Here is an 18,525-nt window from a genome sequence, read left to right as displayed (position 1 = left end):
AATAAGTCGCACTCACTTATAAATAAACATAAATTTTTTATTATACCTAGATATGTTCGTGCAGAACTGTTTGAAATCAGCAAACTATATACAAATAACATATGTACACAATTACCATGAATTCGACAACAATAAAAATTAGTTTTAATATTTATTGCAGAAAACTCGAATAAATTACGATTTCAGAAAATTAAATGTATATGTTTGGATTCTTTATTTTAAGAAATTTCATTCGCAGTGGCATTGGCTAATATTCTACCCGACCAACTTTATCGATTCTGATAAAAGAACATATAGTATGTATGTATGTACATTGTTGTATGATCATCAGGTTTGTAAATGAATTATAAATTTTAGCTTGTTACATCAGTGTGTTTGTTATTTCCAATTTTTTTAACGCCACCTGAATTTCAGTTTATGCCTAAAAATAAGGTTCCAAATTCAAGAAGCTATTTTAACGAGTAGTCCAGAATAGATAATTTTTAAAAACAAAATAAGTTATTGTCGGATGAACCCCATTGGAAACGAAAGATAAAGTAACAGAAATTAAAGGATGATGCGATGCGGACAATGGGACTTCGGGAAGAGAAAGGGTAAAGACGTGGTTGAATTTTTAAGGGTTAAAAGCGCAGTAACTCAATTTCAGGACAAACTACGAGTACTATAGACAAAAGTTATATGGCAAAGTTGTAGGTAATAAAACGATCTAAAACTTTTGTATTAACACCTTTTTGACATAAAATCATTAAAATATCAAATATTCAAGTTTTTCAGAAAACAAAAGGTATTTATTCTACTTAAAATATTAAGAAGGACTTAAAATAGAAATAAATATCTTGCTCTAAGTTATAATTAGTATTACTCGCAACTGTAGGTTTTGCAACAGATCATTCACAATAGATAAATATGAAAGCAACCTTGGTATTATTAGGTCTCGCTTAAAATTTTCGCCGGTGTGGAGATATTTTGTGCGATTCGCGGCAAAACGAATGTGCGAATGTTTGGCCGATATAAATACAAGAAAGTGATTTTAATTAATTGTGTTGAGGATATATTTTTAGTGATAACATCTGCCTAAATATTTGTTATTAAAGCGAAACTTTTCGAAGAAGCATTACGGATCTGACAAGAAAATTTACACCTTTCGTAACAATAATTGCACGCGGGAGAAATCCGACTTACCAGACATATATTCATTTAGTTTATGACAAATTATAGTAGGTAAGGCTTAAATTACTAAAATATATGTGTATATATTCGATACATTAATGTGTTTCATTAATCTTTTAAAATATTAAAGATAAAATGCCGTCAATTAGTCCAATAGATTTCTTGGATATGGCTGGGAATATATTGGAGCGAATGGATATCAGAGATAGTTCGTCTCCGGGTTTGCTGGATGTTAAAATAAATCTTACAGGAGTAGCACAGCACGGTTTCGCAACAGCTAGCGGATTAAATGATTATGATTATCAAAATATTTCGAGTTTATCAGTGGGCCCTAAATCGGCGATGCAAGTACATACAGTCAATAAAATTCCTATTCCTTCTGAAATTTTAGAACATTTCAAACATATAAAATGTCATTGTATGATGGGATTGTTTCCGGAAATCGGAAGAGCGTGGCTAACGATTGACTCAGAAATTTATATTTGGACATATGAACAAGCGCGAGATGTTGCTTATTATGATGGACTGAATCATTTAATTGTTAGTGTAGGTTTGGCAAAGCCTAAACCCGGAGTGTTCATCAACGATGTGAAATACTTATTAATTTTGACGACTCCAATTGAAATTATTGTTTTGGGCGTTACATTTGCGGATACCACCAAAATTATTTCTTCTCCAATGCGAAACATGCAAAGCACTACCACTTTTGAAGAAATGCAGCTTATGAATAAACCAATATTTATTTTAAATTCAGATAATGTTGCTATTAATGTTGTTCAATGCAGTCAAAATGGACGAATTTTCCTCGGTGGTCGAGACGGTTGCCTTTATGAAATCGATTATCATGCTGATTCGAGTTGGTTCGGAAAGCGCTGTAAAAAAGTAAATCATTCTCAGAGTATGGTATCAGCAATGGTCCCAAGTTTTCTTAAACTTTTTGCGGAGAATGATCCCATAGTTAAAATCGTGATCGATGATAATCGGCAACTACTATATACGCTAACAGAAAAAGGATCTATAGAGGCGTGGAATATGGGTACGGATTGTGGTAGTATGCGTCGTTTTGCGAGGATATCACAAAATGAAATTACACAGCGCGCCAGCAGCATATTAAAAACTGTTGATAATTCAATATTTGCCAAAATAAAATCAATTTGTCCCTTATCAAGCGATGATAGTCAAAATTTAAATTTACTTGCTATTACGCAGTGTGGTGTACGATTATTTTTTGCTGCAAGGCCATTAAGTTCATCACATAACCCTAACCAACAATCGCAACTGCAGCAAACACAACTTTCTCAAACTATACAGATACAGACATCCACTAATTATCAAAACCCTGGATCTCCCGGTGGAGCATCGCCGCAGACGACACAAGATTGCAGTAAACCACAGGGTTTATATTTATATCATGTCCGTCTACCACCTGGATACACACCGAACACTACTTTTAATAAGCCAAAGCAAGTTCATTCGGCATATTACAGCGAAGGAACACTACTGTTAGTATCAACGTCTCAGCAGGATCAGGATCACTTATGGTCTATAAGTTCAGCACCATTTCTTAGTCGACCATACCTGGCGGAAGCAACGGCAATGCTTAATTTAGACGGTATAGTATGGAGCTTATCTGAAGTTCGAGACAAATGTGAGTCAACTATAACTTCAGTTTTACGCAAAGCGAAAAAACCTAAAAAAGTGGTGTTGCTGACAAACCAAGGTGCTCATATTATCGCCTTATTAAAGCCTGTCGACATACTCCAGCAGTTGTTGACGGCATACAATGGCCCTCACAATGAAGCTGTTAAAACTTTTTTCCAAATACAAACGGAGTGTGAGGCGTGCACAACCGCATTACTTATAGCTTGTTCAGATCAGTATCGTAACACAGATCTGGCATTGTGGGCGGCGCAGTCTTTTCTATTATACGGAGGAGAACCATATTATCATTTTCAAATGCTTGCAAATCCACAAGCAGGAACATCAAGAATGAACCCTATGAATCCTCCATTAAATATTACGCATCATGGTATTGACCGTAACTCGCCGCAAATGTTTGTCTCAACACCGATGCCACATGGTGTTGGTGGTGGCTATCAAATAGCTCGCTCACCACAGTTACCACTTTCAATGCAACAGTCTCAGTATCCATTAAGTCCCATAACTGGACAAGATGCAGGTCATGATGGCTTGATCGTCAATGACTACTCTACGGTAATATATTCTGCAAAACATGATGGTTTATATTTATATGTTGCTCGTCTACTTAGACCAATATGGAAGAAACGTTGCGTGGACACAAATTTATGTAGTACATTAACGCAGGCCGATTGTACATTGATTTTGGAAGATTTGTTTTCGCTCAAAGTATTTATGGACGCTTATACTGTAAATGATTTATCTGGATTCACACGTAATACCTACTCCACTCAAACGAACATTTCAAATGGTTATAGTCATATGCTATCCTCTCACAATCAACTAACACCACACGATCAAAGAACTGTCACAGAAAAAGCACAAAATGAAGAGAAACAATCACTGAGTGCTTTATATCAGTTGGTTAAGCATATGTGCGAAGTAATGTCACTTTGGAAAATTCTATGTGAACATCAGTTCCAAGTACTTGCTAATCAATTGCCTAAGGAAGAACAAACGACATTAAGTTCCTGTACATTTCGCGATCTTACACTCACTCGCACTGAATCGTGTGCTTTACTAATAGCTGCTTTAATCAATTCATATCTCAAAGATAATGCAAGCGTTAGTATAATATCAGCTAAATTGCGTGAAGTGTGTCCCAATTTGTATCGTCACGAAGATGCTGTCACGTTTAAAGCTACTGAGATATTGCTGTCGGCTAAAAGTTGCGACGCATCTGAGGGAAAACACGAAAAACTTAGGACGGCTCTACAGCTTTGTAAGGATGCCGCACCCAATCTACCTCTACAAAATATTTGCCAACAATTTTCAACTGCTGGTTTTGGTGAAGGAGTTATCGAATTAACTGCAACATGTGCAGCAAAAATCGATCCGGAAGAATATGGTATCCGGTATTATAATAGTGATGAGCCCACCGAAGACACTGAGGGTTACACTGCGTATTCCGCACGCATGTCATGCTATAAAGAAATCCGTTCGATGTTGGAGACTGTCTATCAGAATCATTGCAATGCTAATGAAACACAAGAATTCGAATTTCAAAGACATATGTGTGATACCAATGAAAATAGTTTTAGCGTGCAAATACGCAAATTAGTAAATTTGGCTATACATATAAAAGACCCATTACTGCATATAACTATATATCAATGGTTGATGGCACATGATATGATTTCAGAGTTATTAGCGTTGCCAGAGCCAAGCCTAGGAGAATTTCTGCGCCGAAATGTCGTAAATAATCCGGGAAATCTAAATCTAGTTGATCTTCTGTGGAAATACTACGAAAAGAATGGGCGACATGCAGAAGCTGCACATATTTTAGATAATTTAGCAAGTACTGAGAGTGAATCCATATCCCTGGATCAACGTATTGAATATCTAGCACGGGCAGTAATGTGCATGCGTAATGATAGTTCGGGTTTTTCGATTGCCAATGGTATATTGTTAAAAGAACTAGAGGATAAACTAGAAATTGCACGAGTTCAAAAGTGCATATTGGATACACTTTCCTCACATGTAACAACGGATCATAATACAGTGCAAGCTATAGAAAAGCTTAATTTTACGTTATACGATATTACACAACTTTATCAACAATTTGCTGATCCGTTTGATTTGTGGGAATGTAAACTAACCATATTAAACTGTTCGCATCACAATGATCCATTGTTAATTGAAACAGTTTGGAGTCAGATTATTAATAAGGCTGTTGATGGCATAGGTACTACACAGGAACGTTGCACACGTTTGTTCACCAAGATAGAATCGCTGGTTAAAGAGTTTCGAGAGTCTGGTCACTGTTTCCCATTAGCGTTTATTATACGTGAGCTAGAATTGAAAGCCTGCCAACTTCGTTTTCCAGAGGGGATTGTACCTGACAAGCTGGTCGCAATGAATATAGATATTGATCTTTTAATGGAATACTACTTCCGTATGATTTCAATGAACGAACGTGTTTGGGCAAATGAAGGAAATGAATGGCATTTGGTGCAATCTTCCATACGCGTTGTGACCTTGTTATGTGGGCAAATTCGGTCTATGTGGAACCGTTCTAAAGGGCGCATTGTTGGAAAAGCACAGGATATCGTATCAACTTGTTTAAGTTTCTGTTATCAAAAGCCTGATACTGAACAACTGCGAAATGCGCTCAAAACATTACAATGCCAATTGCAGGATAATTTATTGTGAAGATTTTAAATTTTTTTATATCATCCATCAATATAAATATAGAAATAAAAATAGAAATCCGTTGTTTTTGTTTTAAAATGTATTTAAAATTGCTTATTTTAAATGTATGGGTATATTTACTGTATTATAACAGTAAATGATTTGGACTCTTCAAAATTAGTTTGCAAAGGTATTAAGGAATACTGGAAATCAAAACGACATAAAAACAAGAAACTTCGACTGTATAATACACTTCACTTTGATCGATCAGCTTGTATGGCAATATACATATGTATGTACATATGTTACAGTGATTCGATCATAGCAGTTTGTGCGGAGATTGTACCGTGGCCTTGGACCGTTAAATAAAAATCGGGAGATTGTGCTGTTGCCGTAGGCAGTAATCCGTGCCAAACTTCGTGCAGATATCTTGTCAAAGAAAAAAACTTGTCCATAGAAGATCTTTACTTAGAATTTGATTTTGTTTGGCAGCTACATACATTCGTATGTATATTCGATAGTGGTCCAGTCTCAACAATATATTCGGAGATTTCAGCGTTAGTTTAAACCATAATTCATACCAAATTTCATGAAGATATCTTGCCAACCAAAAATTTTTTTTTAGTTTTTGTTTAAAAAAACTTTATTACGCACATTACGCATTCATAAATCCTATCAAAGCAATTCTAAAGTATAACAAATATGGCAACTACAAAGTCTTGCCGGCTGTTATAACCTCTAAAAATATCAATCAAAACAACTAGCTCAAACAAAGTTTCTTCGTTCGTGGACTTTCGAAATAGAAATGTTTCCTACAAAGCATGGCGTGATATTCCGTACACCGGAACAACATCAGCCACCAGATGACATCAGTCTCTCAGGCAATACATATTACCCAAATTTGAATTCACGAGATTACGCCAAGCGACCCCTGAATCGTCATATTCGTATGCACAAAGCATGGGAATGTATATCAATTAATTCTGAGCAAGAGGCACTTATAGCTACCAACAAGTTATCGGGTCGTGAGTGGTCAGGATCTCTGTGGGGATTCGAAGGGATTGGTGACGGTAGTATGTTGAAGCCATCGAAAGCTGTCTACAAACTGCAGTGTCCAACTTTAGTTTCCTGCTTGCAATTCGTTTCGGATAATATTGTAGGTTTAAATAATCTTTATGTTTTTTCGTATAATAAATGTGTTATGTATCTTAACTTGTAGTTCATTGTAGCGTTGCGTTCAGGTCGCGTACAGGTATGGTCTACAAGATCGGAGGTGCGCAATCCACAAATACCGTACTGTATGTTCTTAATTGGTGAAAAATGTGAACATTTACGGCCCGTTACTTGTTTGGATGTAATGAAAAATGTAGATCATGCGTCTACCGGCAGCAAAGATGGCACTTTAAAAGTAAGCATCCTAACAATTTGTAATTGAGTTAAATTTCTTATATTTATATATTTTTAAGGTCTGGGATATGGGTTCTGCTGATCTATTTTCTATACACACTTTTCGGTATGCACACACAGACGTAATTACGGGTGTTGCAGCTTCAAACACAGATGCATCAGTATTTGCTACATGCTCATTTGATCAAAGTGCCTTACTTTGGGATGATCGATTGACGAGACCTGCCATAGGTTAATATTTAATTATTATTTGCGTACAATATAATAATATTGTTTTATTATAGCTCTTTATGAGAATTACTCATCGCGTTTTAAAAATTTGGCATGGGCAGAATGCAGTGATCACTTGTTACATGTTGGTGACGAGTCCGGTTTTGTGCACACAATTGATACACGTGTACCAAAAGAATTTTTGCAGAGCTTCAAATACTTGAACAGACCAATTCATAAAATTTTGCCAAATGGGTAAGCAGAGGTTTTGACTAAAGACAATTTAAAACAAAGAGAACAAAAACAATTTACATCATTGTTTTGTCAATAGGAAAATGTTTGCTGTAATTGGTGATACAAATTTAATAAAGATAGTGGATGAGGATCTGAATACTACGATCTACGAAAATGGCGAATCGGACAATTTCGTGCGGGACGCAGTTTGGCGCGGAGATTCAGATCTTTTGACGGTTGGCTTTGAAGGCAGACTTCGTGTACATAAGATACTGTAAAAGTTTAAAATAATAAATAGATATTAAATTACAATTTATTACTATTATGTATAATTCAGAGTTAGCATTGATACTAATAATAAATTGCTTACTGGAATATTACAGTCAAAACTGATTTTAAAAAGCAATTTTATGCAGATCCGAAAATTCATAATAAATCGTGTTATCAAACGGTATAAACGAATATATGTAAGAACTTTTAGGATATCGTACTAAAGAACTTGTATATACATACATTAGAGTGGGTCGATTTCTCTTTTCTACAAAATCGTTTATGCGGGAAATGTTCTACGGATCATTCTAAACAAATTTACTTAAGAGTCTTCGCTTGCTTGAGACCAGTTTTAGACCCATAGTCTTTTAGGCAAAGTTGTTCAGAATGATCAATAGAACATTTCCCGGATATCGAATTTTCGCCCTTTTTTGGCTCTCTATAAATCAACCCGCTCTAATTTACATTTATTATTATTATTAATTTTATACAAAAAATAATATAATTACAATTTATATATATAGCACTAGCGGTTAAGCCATCAGCTTTACGTTATTATGGTTTGATATTAATAAAACATTTATATTTCAAAGTACAATCTAATTTTGCTTATAATGCATATATGTATGTAAATCTCTTTATGTTTTCTTCGTTTACTTCTGTAATAAGTTCTTATATTGTGCGGTTTGTTATAGATTGTCTTATTGAGTTTACTGCAATACAGCTTGTGACGATATGTTTGATAGTAAGTATCTCATCGTTGCAGAATTGGCAAGTTTGTGGGCTGCCTCTTTGAAAAAGATACTTGTGCGTTAACCGTGTGTGCCCTAGGCGAAAGCGAGTGTATATTATGATGTTTCGTCTTGAAATTGTTGTTGGGAAGATTGGAAGAACCAAGTTTGGGTTAATGCATTTATAACGCAAAGAGCTATGAAACTGCTTTGCACTCAGAACATTAGTAACATAAAAAAACAACTTTTAAATTTTTTAGCTTTTCATTGTTATAATCCACTGTATTTTTTAATGGACATTTCAAAGTTCAACATATACGCATAATATATAAATATAAAAATAAAAATAATAAAAACGTAATATAAATATCTATAGCAAATGTATTGGAACAATCAAAATGCATAAGAGAAACTTTGATGCAAATTATCTACGCATAACGTAGTTATACAAAAGTTCTATATTTGTACCATGTACGTCACTAACTTTTCAACAATATACATTTAGTTCATCACAGACAAAACGCACTGTACTATTGATTCCGGTATGTCCAACGGTTTTTCACACAATTCACCAGTAACTTTATCCATCATGTAAATTTCGTTCACCACTTGATCAGCGTTGTCGGGATCTAACGTGGAAACGAGAACCAAAGAACCATCCGCCAAATCCATTAATATTTGTTGAATGTCACATTCGTCTACTTCTCGTTGCGAAATTGAAGATGGTGTGGCAGGCATTACATCCATTACCGCTAAACTTTCGTCTGCTCCTTGTAACGAATTTACTGTGTTCACTGTTCCATTAACTAAATCGAAAAATGTTTTATTTTCAACTTCTGCAACAGAAGATTGTGAACAACTCTCTTTAGTTGGTGTTACTATTTCGTTTAGAGATTGTGATGCATCGCAGCTTGTCGGTGCTATAATGTTAATAAATTCCTCTGCCATTGCATCTAAGCTACTCATCATTTCTAAATTTTTTTCAACGTTTGTCGAGGGCATTTCAGTGTTGAAGCAATTGCTTTCATTAATGGGATGTTCTGCTTTAATCGTATAGTTTTGTGCATGTACAATCTCAAGTTTCACAGGTGTGACATCATTTGACTGCGTTGGCAACGGCAGTGGGATACCTTGCGCCTGACTTGACAATATTTCCTCAGAATTATTATGCAATACTCCGTGTTTTGCTTTCAGTTTCTGTTTTTGTTGTGGCACTGCTTCTGTTCCATTGCTAACAGAAAGTGTTTGCTGTGTTTGTGAGGTTTTTGATTTTTTAGCGCTATCAGTCTTTTGCTTGTCAGTAGCATTGGATCGACGACTAATCTTTCGCTTAACAACATTTTCATTTTCATATATATCGTCTCCGTTTTTTAGTGCACGAGCCGCTGTACTACTGTTGATTTTTACCTTTATTTTGGAGATAAAATTTTTTTTAAATTAATATGTAAATTATGAAGACAATACATAACAAATCTTACAACCTTTTTAATGGTTTTGGCTTCTTTTTCGTGTATTTCCTTCCAACGCTGTATCGCTTCTTCACGCTCCCTTTCTTCTGTCTCTAACTGCGTTTTTAAATCATCGATGTTGAAAAGCTTTGGATACAACAAGGCCTTATTGATTAAGGCCAAATTATTACGTTCTTCTTTCTTGAACTTTAGTTTCAAATCCCGTCTAGTACGTTTGGGAAATAATTGGCACATTAGTGAAAAGTCGGTTCCTACCGTTTGCAGACATCGATAAAACTTTATAGTCTCTTCCGGTGGCCAATCCTTGGTTCGTTTTTGACGCTTATAGAAACCATTCATTCCAGTATTTTCATCAAGAAATATAAGCGATGAATTTGCCAACACTTTTCGTGCTTCTTGCTCTGCAGTGGTTTCAATCTCTAAAGTTTTTTCATCAAGAATTAGGTCTCCATTTGCATTCAATTTTAGTTGTGGTACAGGCATAGCATTGTTTGCTTCATCACCTACTTCTACTTTTGAGTCTGCTAGCTTCGTATCATTTTCATCGATTGTAGGTTCTTTCTTAATGGTGGAAATTGTATTGCGCTTCTCCATGGGATTTGTGACAGGGTTATAGTAAATTAAATCGAACATTTTTAATGACGATTTATCCAAATTACCGTTTACAATTCGCAAGGAGACGTCACGCCTGGAATTAGTACGAGTACTATGTTCGTCAGTTTTACGAAGTTTCGTTGGTGTTACGAAAGAATCTGAAAAGGCTGAACAGTTAGATTCTGTCCGTATACGACTAAGCCCCATAGCAGGTGTGAATTTGTGAGGAGCATAATGGTGTTGACTTATAACAGAGTTCGGAGTATGAGGTGATTGAACCATTGAAGCTGAATAATGACGCTCTCTTCTATGCGTTAAAGGTTGCACCTTTTGTGAATTACTTGTTTCTGATGACTCTCCCACCATGGTTAATTTTGAATGATCTATTGGTATATCAACAGGCACTGCAAAAATATTTTTAAGCAAAAGGCTAATATTTATAAATATTATAAGACAGAAAAAGCGGATATGAAAACAGACCTATTCCGTCGTCTAATGAATTTTGTGAAGGACTACCTATACCGACAAAACTATTACGTCTCGGAAATGTTGGAACTGGACGTATTCTTTGCCGCCCTTGCTGCTTTGATGGCAATGCAGCACAATCACTGGCACTTTTTTGCATATCCGACTGTAAAATACTCTCCTCCATATCGGAGTAGAAAACATCATCGGTGCCGGCATTTCCACTAGGTTGATTATTATTGCGTATGTATTCGACACGAGCGGGACATTTAAATGAAGAACTAGATTCTTCCAATTTATTTTTTACTTTATCTTGAAAACCTTCATTACTTTCACCATTTTCTGTTATTTTATCGGATGATTTTTGCTCCGTGGATGTGTTGACACATTTAGAGTTTTGTTCTGTTGCATCATCATTGTGTTTATTTTCTATGTGTTCAGATGAAATAATTTCAGCCACTTTATCTTTACTGTTATCATCAGTTGTATTTTGCACATTTGCAACATTTTGAACTTGAGGATTAGCTGGCTTAGCATTTATTTCTCCTGAACATTCAACAATGGCAGGCTTTATTCCATTTTCCGATTTCACATCCCGAGATTTACGCTTGGTCGTTAAAAGCGCAGCCGCTTTTATACGTGGTCGACGCATAGCCATGGTATAACACACTATTTTAATGCAGGCAACCGTGTTTAAAATCCTTTAAATTATTCTCTTTCAATACGTAAGCACCGACAAATGTATGATATGCCAGCGGAGCACGTTGTGTAAAGTGTTATTATTCAAAACTGCTCACAATTTCCGACGTTCTATTTTATCATGCAACAAATCGATAGTATAAAACCTATGCTTTAATATAACTTTTGTACCAAAATCCATTGCAATTTTGGACAGAAATGCTCTAAAATTATAGGTTTTCATATGAGCATTATACTGTAAACATGGATTGACTGATTGGCTGTGACTTTTTGCCAACAATGCAGTGAAGTTTTGGAAAACAGGGCGACTAAAAACATATTTTATTTAAATTGTCCGTTTTAATGGGTTGTTTGCTATGGTTAAAAAAATTTAGTTTATTGCATGTTAATATGTATAATTATATAAATATATTATATACTAGTTAATGCAGGTGATTCTAATTTACACAGATCTGAATTGTCGTAAAATATAGGCAGAACCAACAATACAAAGTTCTAGTAATGTTTGAAACACCCGTTTGTTTTCATTTCAGCAACTGAATTTGCGTTGCTCAATCTCAGCTGATCGAACTCTACATTTACTCTACACGTGCTTATTATTTTATCATGCATTTCTCCACATTACTTTTTATAACTTGTGCAATGTTATATGTTGTTTTCTCAAAAACCTACCACATACAACGCTAATTACTGCTAAATTTTTATATATAGACGACACTTGGTATTTATTGTATAATACTATCGTAAGTGTGGGTACTTCATTTCTATCATATACGAAGCAACAAGTTTGATTGGAAATTATTAACGTCAAAAGTGGCATGGCATTAATGCCATTGTCATACATAAACTGGTGGAGTAAACTCGTACAAAATTCGAAACAAATCCATTAAAATTGTTGTTGCATTGTTATGCAAGCGACCGGAGTAGACTCTAAAAGAAATAACGTTGCCGGTACTAAGAACTAAGTTCATGGAGCTCTTCTAAACCAAAACAACGAAAGGTAAAAGAATAACAAAGTTAGTCACATGTCGGCAACAAAAGTAAGAGCAACAACAAAATTTAAATCGCTAAAAATAAATTAAAAAATGTTTAGTCGTATTTTAATAAATATTAAGCATCGATCAAATGCGACATTACGCTCATGGTCGTACCAATGCGAATCAATTGTGGCGCAACGTTCACGACGAATCCAACAGCTTTTTACCTTCTACCACCGCGTTTACGGTTCAAATGGTCTACAACGACTGCTTCGATCTTATCACAAGCAATTTGAACCGCCTTTAAGGGGTATTATGTTGAGCGCTGTAGGAGCTGTTGGCTTAAATATAAGTACAGCAATTGAAGCGGCAGGTTTCAATTGGGACAAAGAGCGCTTGAGCCTAAAAAATTTTGACCTTTGTCGGAGAGATCTTGAATTTTTAAATCAGTTGCCAAATAATGAATTATGTCCCCTATGCCATGATAAACACATGAAATACTGTTATTGCTCAGTTGGAAATAAAAAGTGTAAATCATCTAAAGATGGACAAGAAAGTATGCGTAACTGTCGAGGACCACTAAATTTAAAAAGAGACTCTGTACCTATAGGAAATAAACTAATAGAAACCGTTAGTGAACAGTTATGGGAACCATATTTTAGCAAGGATGAATTCTCTGTTTGGAGGCGGGAGGAAAGATCGACTATGTACTCCTATAAAGTGTACGCTCGCTTTGATGATGTTTCCGCCGAAGATCTTCTACATGTACAGACTGACTTAGAATATCGTCGACTGTGGGATGAAACTGCTATACAATTGAAAATGATAGAAGAAGATCCACGGCCTAATACCAATTCACATCTTATCTATTGGGAAATGCAGTGGCCGAAACTTTTTTCCAATCGCGATTACGTCTACTGTCGTCGTTTTGTTAAAGACGAAAAACTTAATGTTATGATGGTTTGTAGTCGTGGTACGGAACATCCCAAATATCCGCTCTATTCGAACAAAGTTAGAGTTAACGATTATTGGAGTTTGATGGTTATAAAACCATATGAAACATTCAGTGAACCCGGTGTGCATTACATACTTACATATTTCGATGATCCAGGTTTACCAATTCCACAAAATATTAAATCATGGGTAACTCAAAAACAAATGCCTGAATTTTTACGTAAAATGTATCTTGCAACGAAGCAGTACTCATACAAACGGTCACTCGAAATGCAACACATTTTTAGTATATCAAACTTTCATTTACAAAGTAGCGAATACTTGGCGAACGAATCCAGGACGAGCTGGTTTAAGAAAATATTACGCACCCGTGAACCAGGGAAGGAAAAGTAAGGCTATACCTACATACCTACAATAGTGCTTTTTGTTAAGAAAAAAGAAAAATAATGTTTATTTTTTGAAACGAGAAGTGATAATGCTCTTAAAATCGAATCGGTTTACATATATAACAATTGTTATGGAAAACCCCAGTGCAAAAAACTAGATTAACTGGTATCGATTGAAAAGTTTCACTATTTATTAAGGGAAGTTTGGTAAACTAATGGATTTACCGTGATTCATATTCAAACTATAATAATGTAAAAGTATATTTAAAATTTTAAATTAAAAATGCAAAATATTCATGCAATAAAAGCATTTTGGTAATTTAGAAATTCTATTTCGTTTAAGACGAATGTTTGTTACTCTGAGGAACTAAACTACACAACGTTGAAGAATTTCAAATGATTTACAAATGCGCATAGCGGGCTACATATGTATGTGTATGTATTTGAAATTCATTCAGACAAAAGGCTGAACATCTAATTTTCCGTAGATATAAATCTAGCCATTCAATTCAGAGAATACGTTCTAATAAACATTGGAAAATAAGTCGTAGATAAATCGGTTAAATTTAGTAAAAATTATTATTATTTCTAAATATAATTACAATGTATTACATATTGTACATATGTAAATGCATGTGCTATTACAAATTTTTAAAACAAGGAACACCTCTAATACAAAGTTACAATAAACAAACAAAATGCATTTACCTATAAATGAACGGTCTTTTACTTAATTTTTACATTAGACTATACTATACTTGCTTTACATTCGCCCCCGAAATTTCAGTTTTTCTCCTAAAAATTGAGATCCAAAGTAAACAAGCTCTTTATTTTCAATTCAAAATGTGTCTAAATCAAATTTATTTTATTGTACATGAGATATATTGTATAATTTGGTATTTTTTGATATTTTGCCTTAAACAAGTAAATCTACAACTTTGAGAAGGTAACATTCTAATACAAAATTGTCCGCTCTATAAAAAATGTGATTCTATAGCAGATGAATTTTGATGAATAACTTGATTTCATTCACATATGTATGTACATTTCAAATTGTTTAAATTCTATGTACAAAATAAAAATAAAAACTTTCGGTTTCTTAAATGCAACTGAAATTATTTATGTTTTTTTTTTCTAACGTTAATGATACAAAAAGTTCCATAACCCTAAATACAAACCTACTTAATTAATACAATACTTATGTATGAATTTGTATGAAAAATGTATGGATACAATATCTTATTTCTTTTTTCTGTCTTGTGTACACTTCGGACAAAACCATTTTCCTTTGGGTTTAGTTGTAAGTCCTACGCAGGCAAAGTGGAACCATTCAATTGGACACTGGAATATCAAAAATATATATGAATGAAAAGAGAGGTAGGAAAATATTTGGATATGTTAAAACTTACATCCGGATTGTCACAGCCAATCATTTCGCCATAGGATACTTGGTGACACAAGCAATAAGTAGGTTCATTAGGATCAACTGGCATATCCAAGACATCGCTTGGGTGTGTTGCAGCCGTCAAGCATGATTCTTTCTCAGAGTCCTCAATATCGGCATTTTTCTTTGAAAAATATTTTAATTAGTAAAAGAAAAAGTATTCTACATAAATTCAAGATTTATATTTGTTTTTTTTTTTTTTCAAAAATGGAAGTATGCAGTTTGTGAAATGCAAAGCATTAGGGCATAAGATGAATATGTCATATAAGTATATAAAGGTATTTGATATACATATATGGAAAGCATGTATGGAAAATGATTAAGATTAATGCGTTTATGCTCAATTTTTCAATTTAAACGAGGAAACATCAATACAAATAAATTATTGATACATACATCATACTCGGTCAAGCTGATATTTATATGCCAAATATATGATAAATTCGCTACAAAAAGGAATGCTACTTATATATATATAATTATGTAGATATTATGTATTTAAGATTTATATAAGCTTTAATTACTTTAAGGGGTTAGGGGTATTAATTGCACATTTCAATGAAATTTGTACAGTTTTTGGAGAATATGGAAAACTATTACTTGCGCGTCTCTTCCAATTTTTTTTTAAGCAACTGTCAAAACCTGTTTTAAGATTGCATGTTTTTCCATTTATAAAAAAAAATAGTTTACTGACAAAATTATTCAAAATTTGTTGTACACCTAACCCCTTAAATAAAAGGCTAATATACCAAGCATTCAAGAGATCGTCTATATAATGTTATATAGAAATAACTTAACAACGTTTAATAAACATAGAAACATTGGAAAATTTTAAGCAAGAATTAACGATACTACTTTAACGTACATATGCGAAACAAATTTAACTTTTAATCACTGGTTACTACAATTTTATGAGAATGTGAAAATGATTTTGATGATTACCTTTTGACCCCCCTTGCGAGTTTCTTTTTCTTGATTTACCTTCGCCCTTTTCTTTTTGCTACCTTGTCCGCCTCCACTACCTCCGCCGCCACTACCACTAGTTGACACATTTGTGTTATTTGCACGAGTTTCCTCATCTGATGAGCCGGTACGTTTACGCTTTCCAGGCGTTTTCGCATCCTTTGTTTTCTTCCGCCCCTCTAATATTCGCGTAAAAATAGCAAAATTTCTTTTTTTACAAATGTATATACTTCCTTACTTTTTACTACTGCTTCTTCCGATTTGCTGCGTGTCGATGATGCTTTTTCCTGTATTTCACCCTCAAATCGAGCTAAATCATTGTCGAGACGCCTAATTTGTTTATCCACCAACTCATATGTTTGTATGGCTAATTGTACTTTGTCATCACTGTATTCTTTTGCCTTACCAAATAGTGCTTGTATATCCATTAGACGCTCTTTGCGTTCTTCATCTGGCATAGAACAGCCTCCATTTGCTGCCAGCTTATGCATGAACTCTTTCGCTCTCGAATCGATGCTTTTCATTGCAGTTTGTGCTCGATCGTCTAATTTTCGCATAAGTTTGAAGTTTCGTTCCAACTCTGTAGGCAGTGATTCTAATCCTAGGTATAAAACATAAAGTTTAGTCATAAGCTTAAATAAAAACACCTATTAATTTTAGATGCTCATACACTCCACATACCATCAAGGTAATTTTCTAAATAAATTGCCGAGGACATTTTTATATGCAAATTACAAATTTGTATAAAAACGATGCTAGACAGCGAAAATAAATAAAGTTGTAATTTTTTGGACGTTCTCTGAATCAAGTTTTGACAAGTGTTTGGTACAAAATGAGAAGGAACATAGCAGTGAAAAAGAAGAAGTTTATACATATTTTCATTCACAACAAATCTTAAATTCATAAGCATTTTAAATATAAGAAAAGTATATCGTGCTCACAATTGCAATAAGATGAAGATAAACTGCATTCATCGAATATTACTAATAGAGAAGATTCGAGGTGAAAGTAATGATTTTTTTTCGACTGAAAATTTTAGTATATTTTATTCAAAAACCCACGGAAAGTGGGGTTGGCAACAATGAGCCCCATCATGTAATGAAAACGTCAAAAACAAAAATTGACAGTGAATTTTGTTTTGAGAACAGTTCTATAAATTCGTTTGTACCGTGTTAAGGTGTTTATCAGTGTTTAGTTTACGTTTCTGTTTTGTGTCTTCACCGATGTGCATATAATTAGTAAAAATACTTTTGTAACACTCGACACAAGCGGTCGCATAAAGACAATTATAGGAAAATAATAAGTTTATGCCTTCTCATATCTTGCGCTATGGAAATGGTCAAAGTGTAATTAAAGAATAGTTTATTCAAAAAACGTATAAACCATTATATAATAAAAACCAGTGACAAAAAAACTAAATGCAATCGATTCGACTCCATTTGTTTGCAATCCGATCAAAAAAGAAGGCTTTTGGGAGCTAGTTCTCCATAATGTAATAAATGTTTACATTAATTGCTTTCAGTGCAATAAATACTGAGTTTAACAGAATAGCTTGCTAATAATTCACTTAAAAGAAAAATTAAGTAAATACTGGTTTAAAAGTGTAAAATATTCTTTAAATAAAATACTATATAATTAATATTTTGTACTTAAATATACCGCAAAATTGGCTTCGCAAAGCTCTTTCCTCGATATTTACATCATGGCTTGGGAACATGGCAGCTCCCCGGTGGATTGGTGTGAGGGAAATTATCTGATATCTTCAAACATAGCAGAATTCGTGAATACGGTACGTCTGTTTACATAAGTTATTAAATAATAGTGTTCGCATGCATGTACGCAAGTGATAATATCTCCACATCGGAAACGGAATCGGAAATGTGACTTTCAACTATTTCCGTTTAATAATATAATAGGTATCTGCTGTTTAAACTTTGAATTACCAAATCTAGGTGAACTTCTATGTATTTTTTTATGTAATACTACAAATTTATGTCTGATATAATGAACAAAAAATAAATTATTGCATACCTTATTTTTTGTTAAACAAATAATGATATTTAGTTTTTCAGTAAAACGCGAATTAATGCACTGACAGAAAAAATGTGTATGGAATGTGTAGTAGTTGTTATTGTTGTTACAATGACAGAAAATATTCTCTCAATATTTTTGAATAATGATGTCGTCTTAACAGAACTTAGCCCGATTATAAAACGGATTCGT

The 18,525-nt window shown here is 34.0% G+C and overlaps 6 protein-coding genes across 7 annotated transcripts in view; 4 read left to right on the top strand and 2 right to left on the bottom strand.

Annotated features, from left to right (window-relative positions):
- Positions 1–948: 948 nt before the first annotated feature.
- On the top strand, positions 949–5,576 carry LOC120768016 (nuclear pore complex protein Nup154). Its single transcript, XM_040094460.1, has 2 exons — positions 949–1,221; positions 1,301–5,576. Exon 2 carries the CDS (start codon positions 1,306–1,308, stop codon positions 5,518–5,520), a length of 4,215 nt encoding a protein of 1,404 aa, XP_039950394.1. The 5' UTR covers positions 949–1,221; positions 1,301–1,305; the 3' UTR covers positions 5,521–5,576.
- Positions 5,577–6,164: 588 nt separating this feature from the next.
- Positions 6,165–7,812, top strand: LOC120768040 (protein valois). Its single transcript, XM_040094540.1, has 5 exons — positions 6,165–6,655; positions 6,719–6,907; positions 6,966–7,137; positions 7,191–7,371; positions 7,448–7,812. Exons 1-5 carry the CDS (start codon positions 6,305–6,307, stop codon positions 7,626–7,628), a joined length of 1,074 nt encoding a protein of 357 aa, XP_039950474.1. The 5' UTR covers positions 6,165–6,304; the 3' UTR covers positions 7,629–7,812.
- Positions 7,813–8,769: 957 nt separating this feature from the next.
- LOC120768039 (transcription factor TFIIIB component B'' homolog) lies at positions 8,770–11,833 on the bottom strand. Its single transcript, XM_040094539.1, has 3 exons — positions 10,895–11,833; positions 9,833–10,818; positions 8,770–9,758 (listed from the first exon to the last, which is right to left on the bottom strand). The coding sequence occupies exons 1-3, from the start codon at positions 11,535–11,537 to the stop codon at positions 8,853–8,855; spliced, it is 2,535 nt and encodes an 844-aa protein (XP_039950473.1). The 5' UTR covers positions 11,538–11,833; the 3' UTR covers positions 8,770–8,852.
- Positions 11,834–12,215: 382 nt separating this feature from the next.
- On the top strand, positions 12,216–14,610 carry LOC120768096 (stAR-related lipid transfer protein 7, mitochondrial). The gene has a single exon (XM_040094636.1). The coding sequence runs from the start codon at positions 12,664–12,666 to the stop codon at positions 13,900–13,902; it is 1,239 nt and encodes a 412-aa protein (XP_039950570.1). The 5' UTR covers positions 12,216–12,663; the 3' UTR covers positions 13,903–14,610.
- A 191-nt stretch (positions 14,611–14,801) lies between these two features.
- LOC120768097 (inhibitor of growth protein 5) lies at positions 14,802–17,020 on the bottom strand. Of its 2 annotated transcripts, none has more exons than XM_040094637.1 (5): positions 16,984–17,020; positions 16,541–16,903; positions 16,282–16,481; positions 15,305–15,463; positions 14,802–15,236 (listed from the first exon to the last, which is right to left on the bottom strand). In XM_040094637.1, exons 1-5 carry the CDS (start codon positions 17,018–17,020, stop codon positions 15,135–15,137), a joined length of 861 nt encoding a protein of 286 aa, XP_039950571.1. In that variant the 3' UTR covers positions 14,802–15,134. The 2 variants fall into 2 exon arrangements, with proteins under 2 accessions (XP_039950571.1, XP_039950572.1); XM_040094638.1 differs by having other exon boundaries at positions 15,135–15,236; positions 16,321–16,481.
- Positions 17,021–17,479: 459 nt separating this feature from the next.
- LOC120769390 (alkaline ceramidase) overlaps positions 17,480–18,525 on the top strand; it is a 38,145-nt gene continuing 37,099 nt past the window's right edge. The window contains exon 1 of the mRNA XM_040096360.1: positions 17,480–18,091. Within this exon, the coding sequence (XP_039952294.1) occupies positions 18,005–18,091 (87 nt within the window). The 5' untranslated portion in view covers positions 17,480–18,004. The remainder of the gene's footprint in view (positions 18,092–18,525) is intronic.

The sequence above is a fragment of the Bactrocera tryoni genome, chromosome 2 (assembly GCF_016617805.1).
Source record: "Bactrocera tryoni isolate S06 chromosome 2, CSIRO_BtryS06_freeze2, whole genome shotgun sequence".
Lineage (NCBI taxonomy): Eukaryota > Metazoa > Arthropoda > Insecta > Diptera > Tephritidae > Bactrocera > Bactrocera tryoni.
This window is presented reverse-complemented; position numbering and strand designations above follow the sequence as displayed.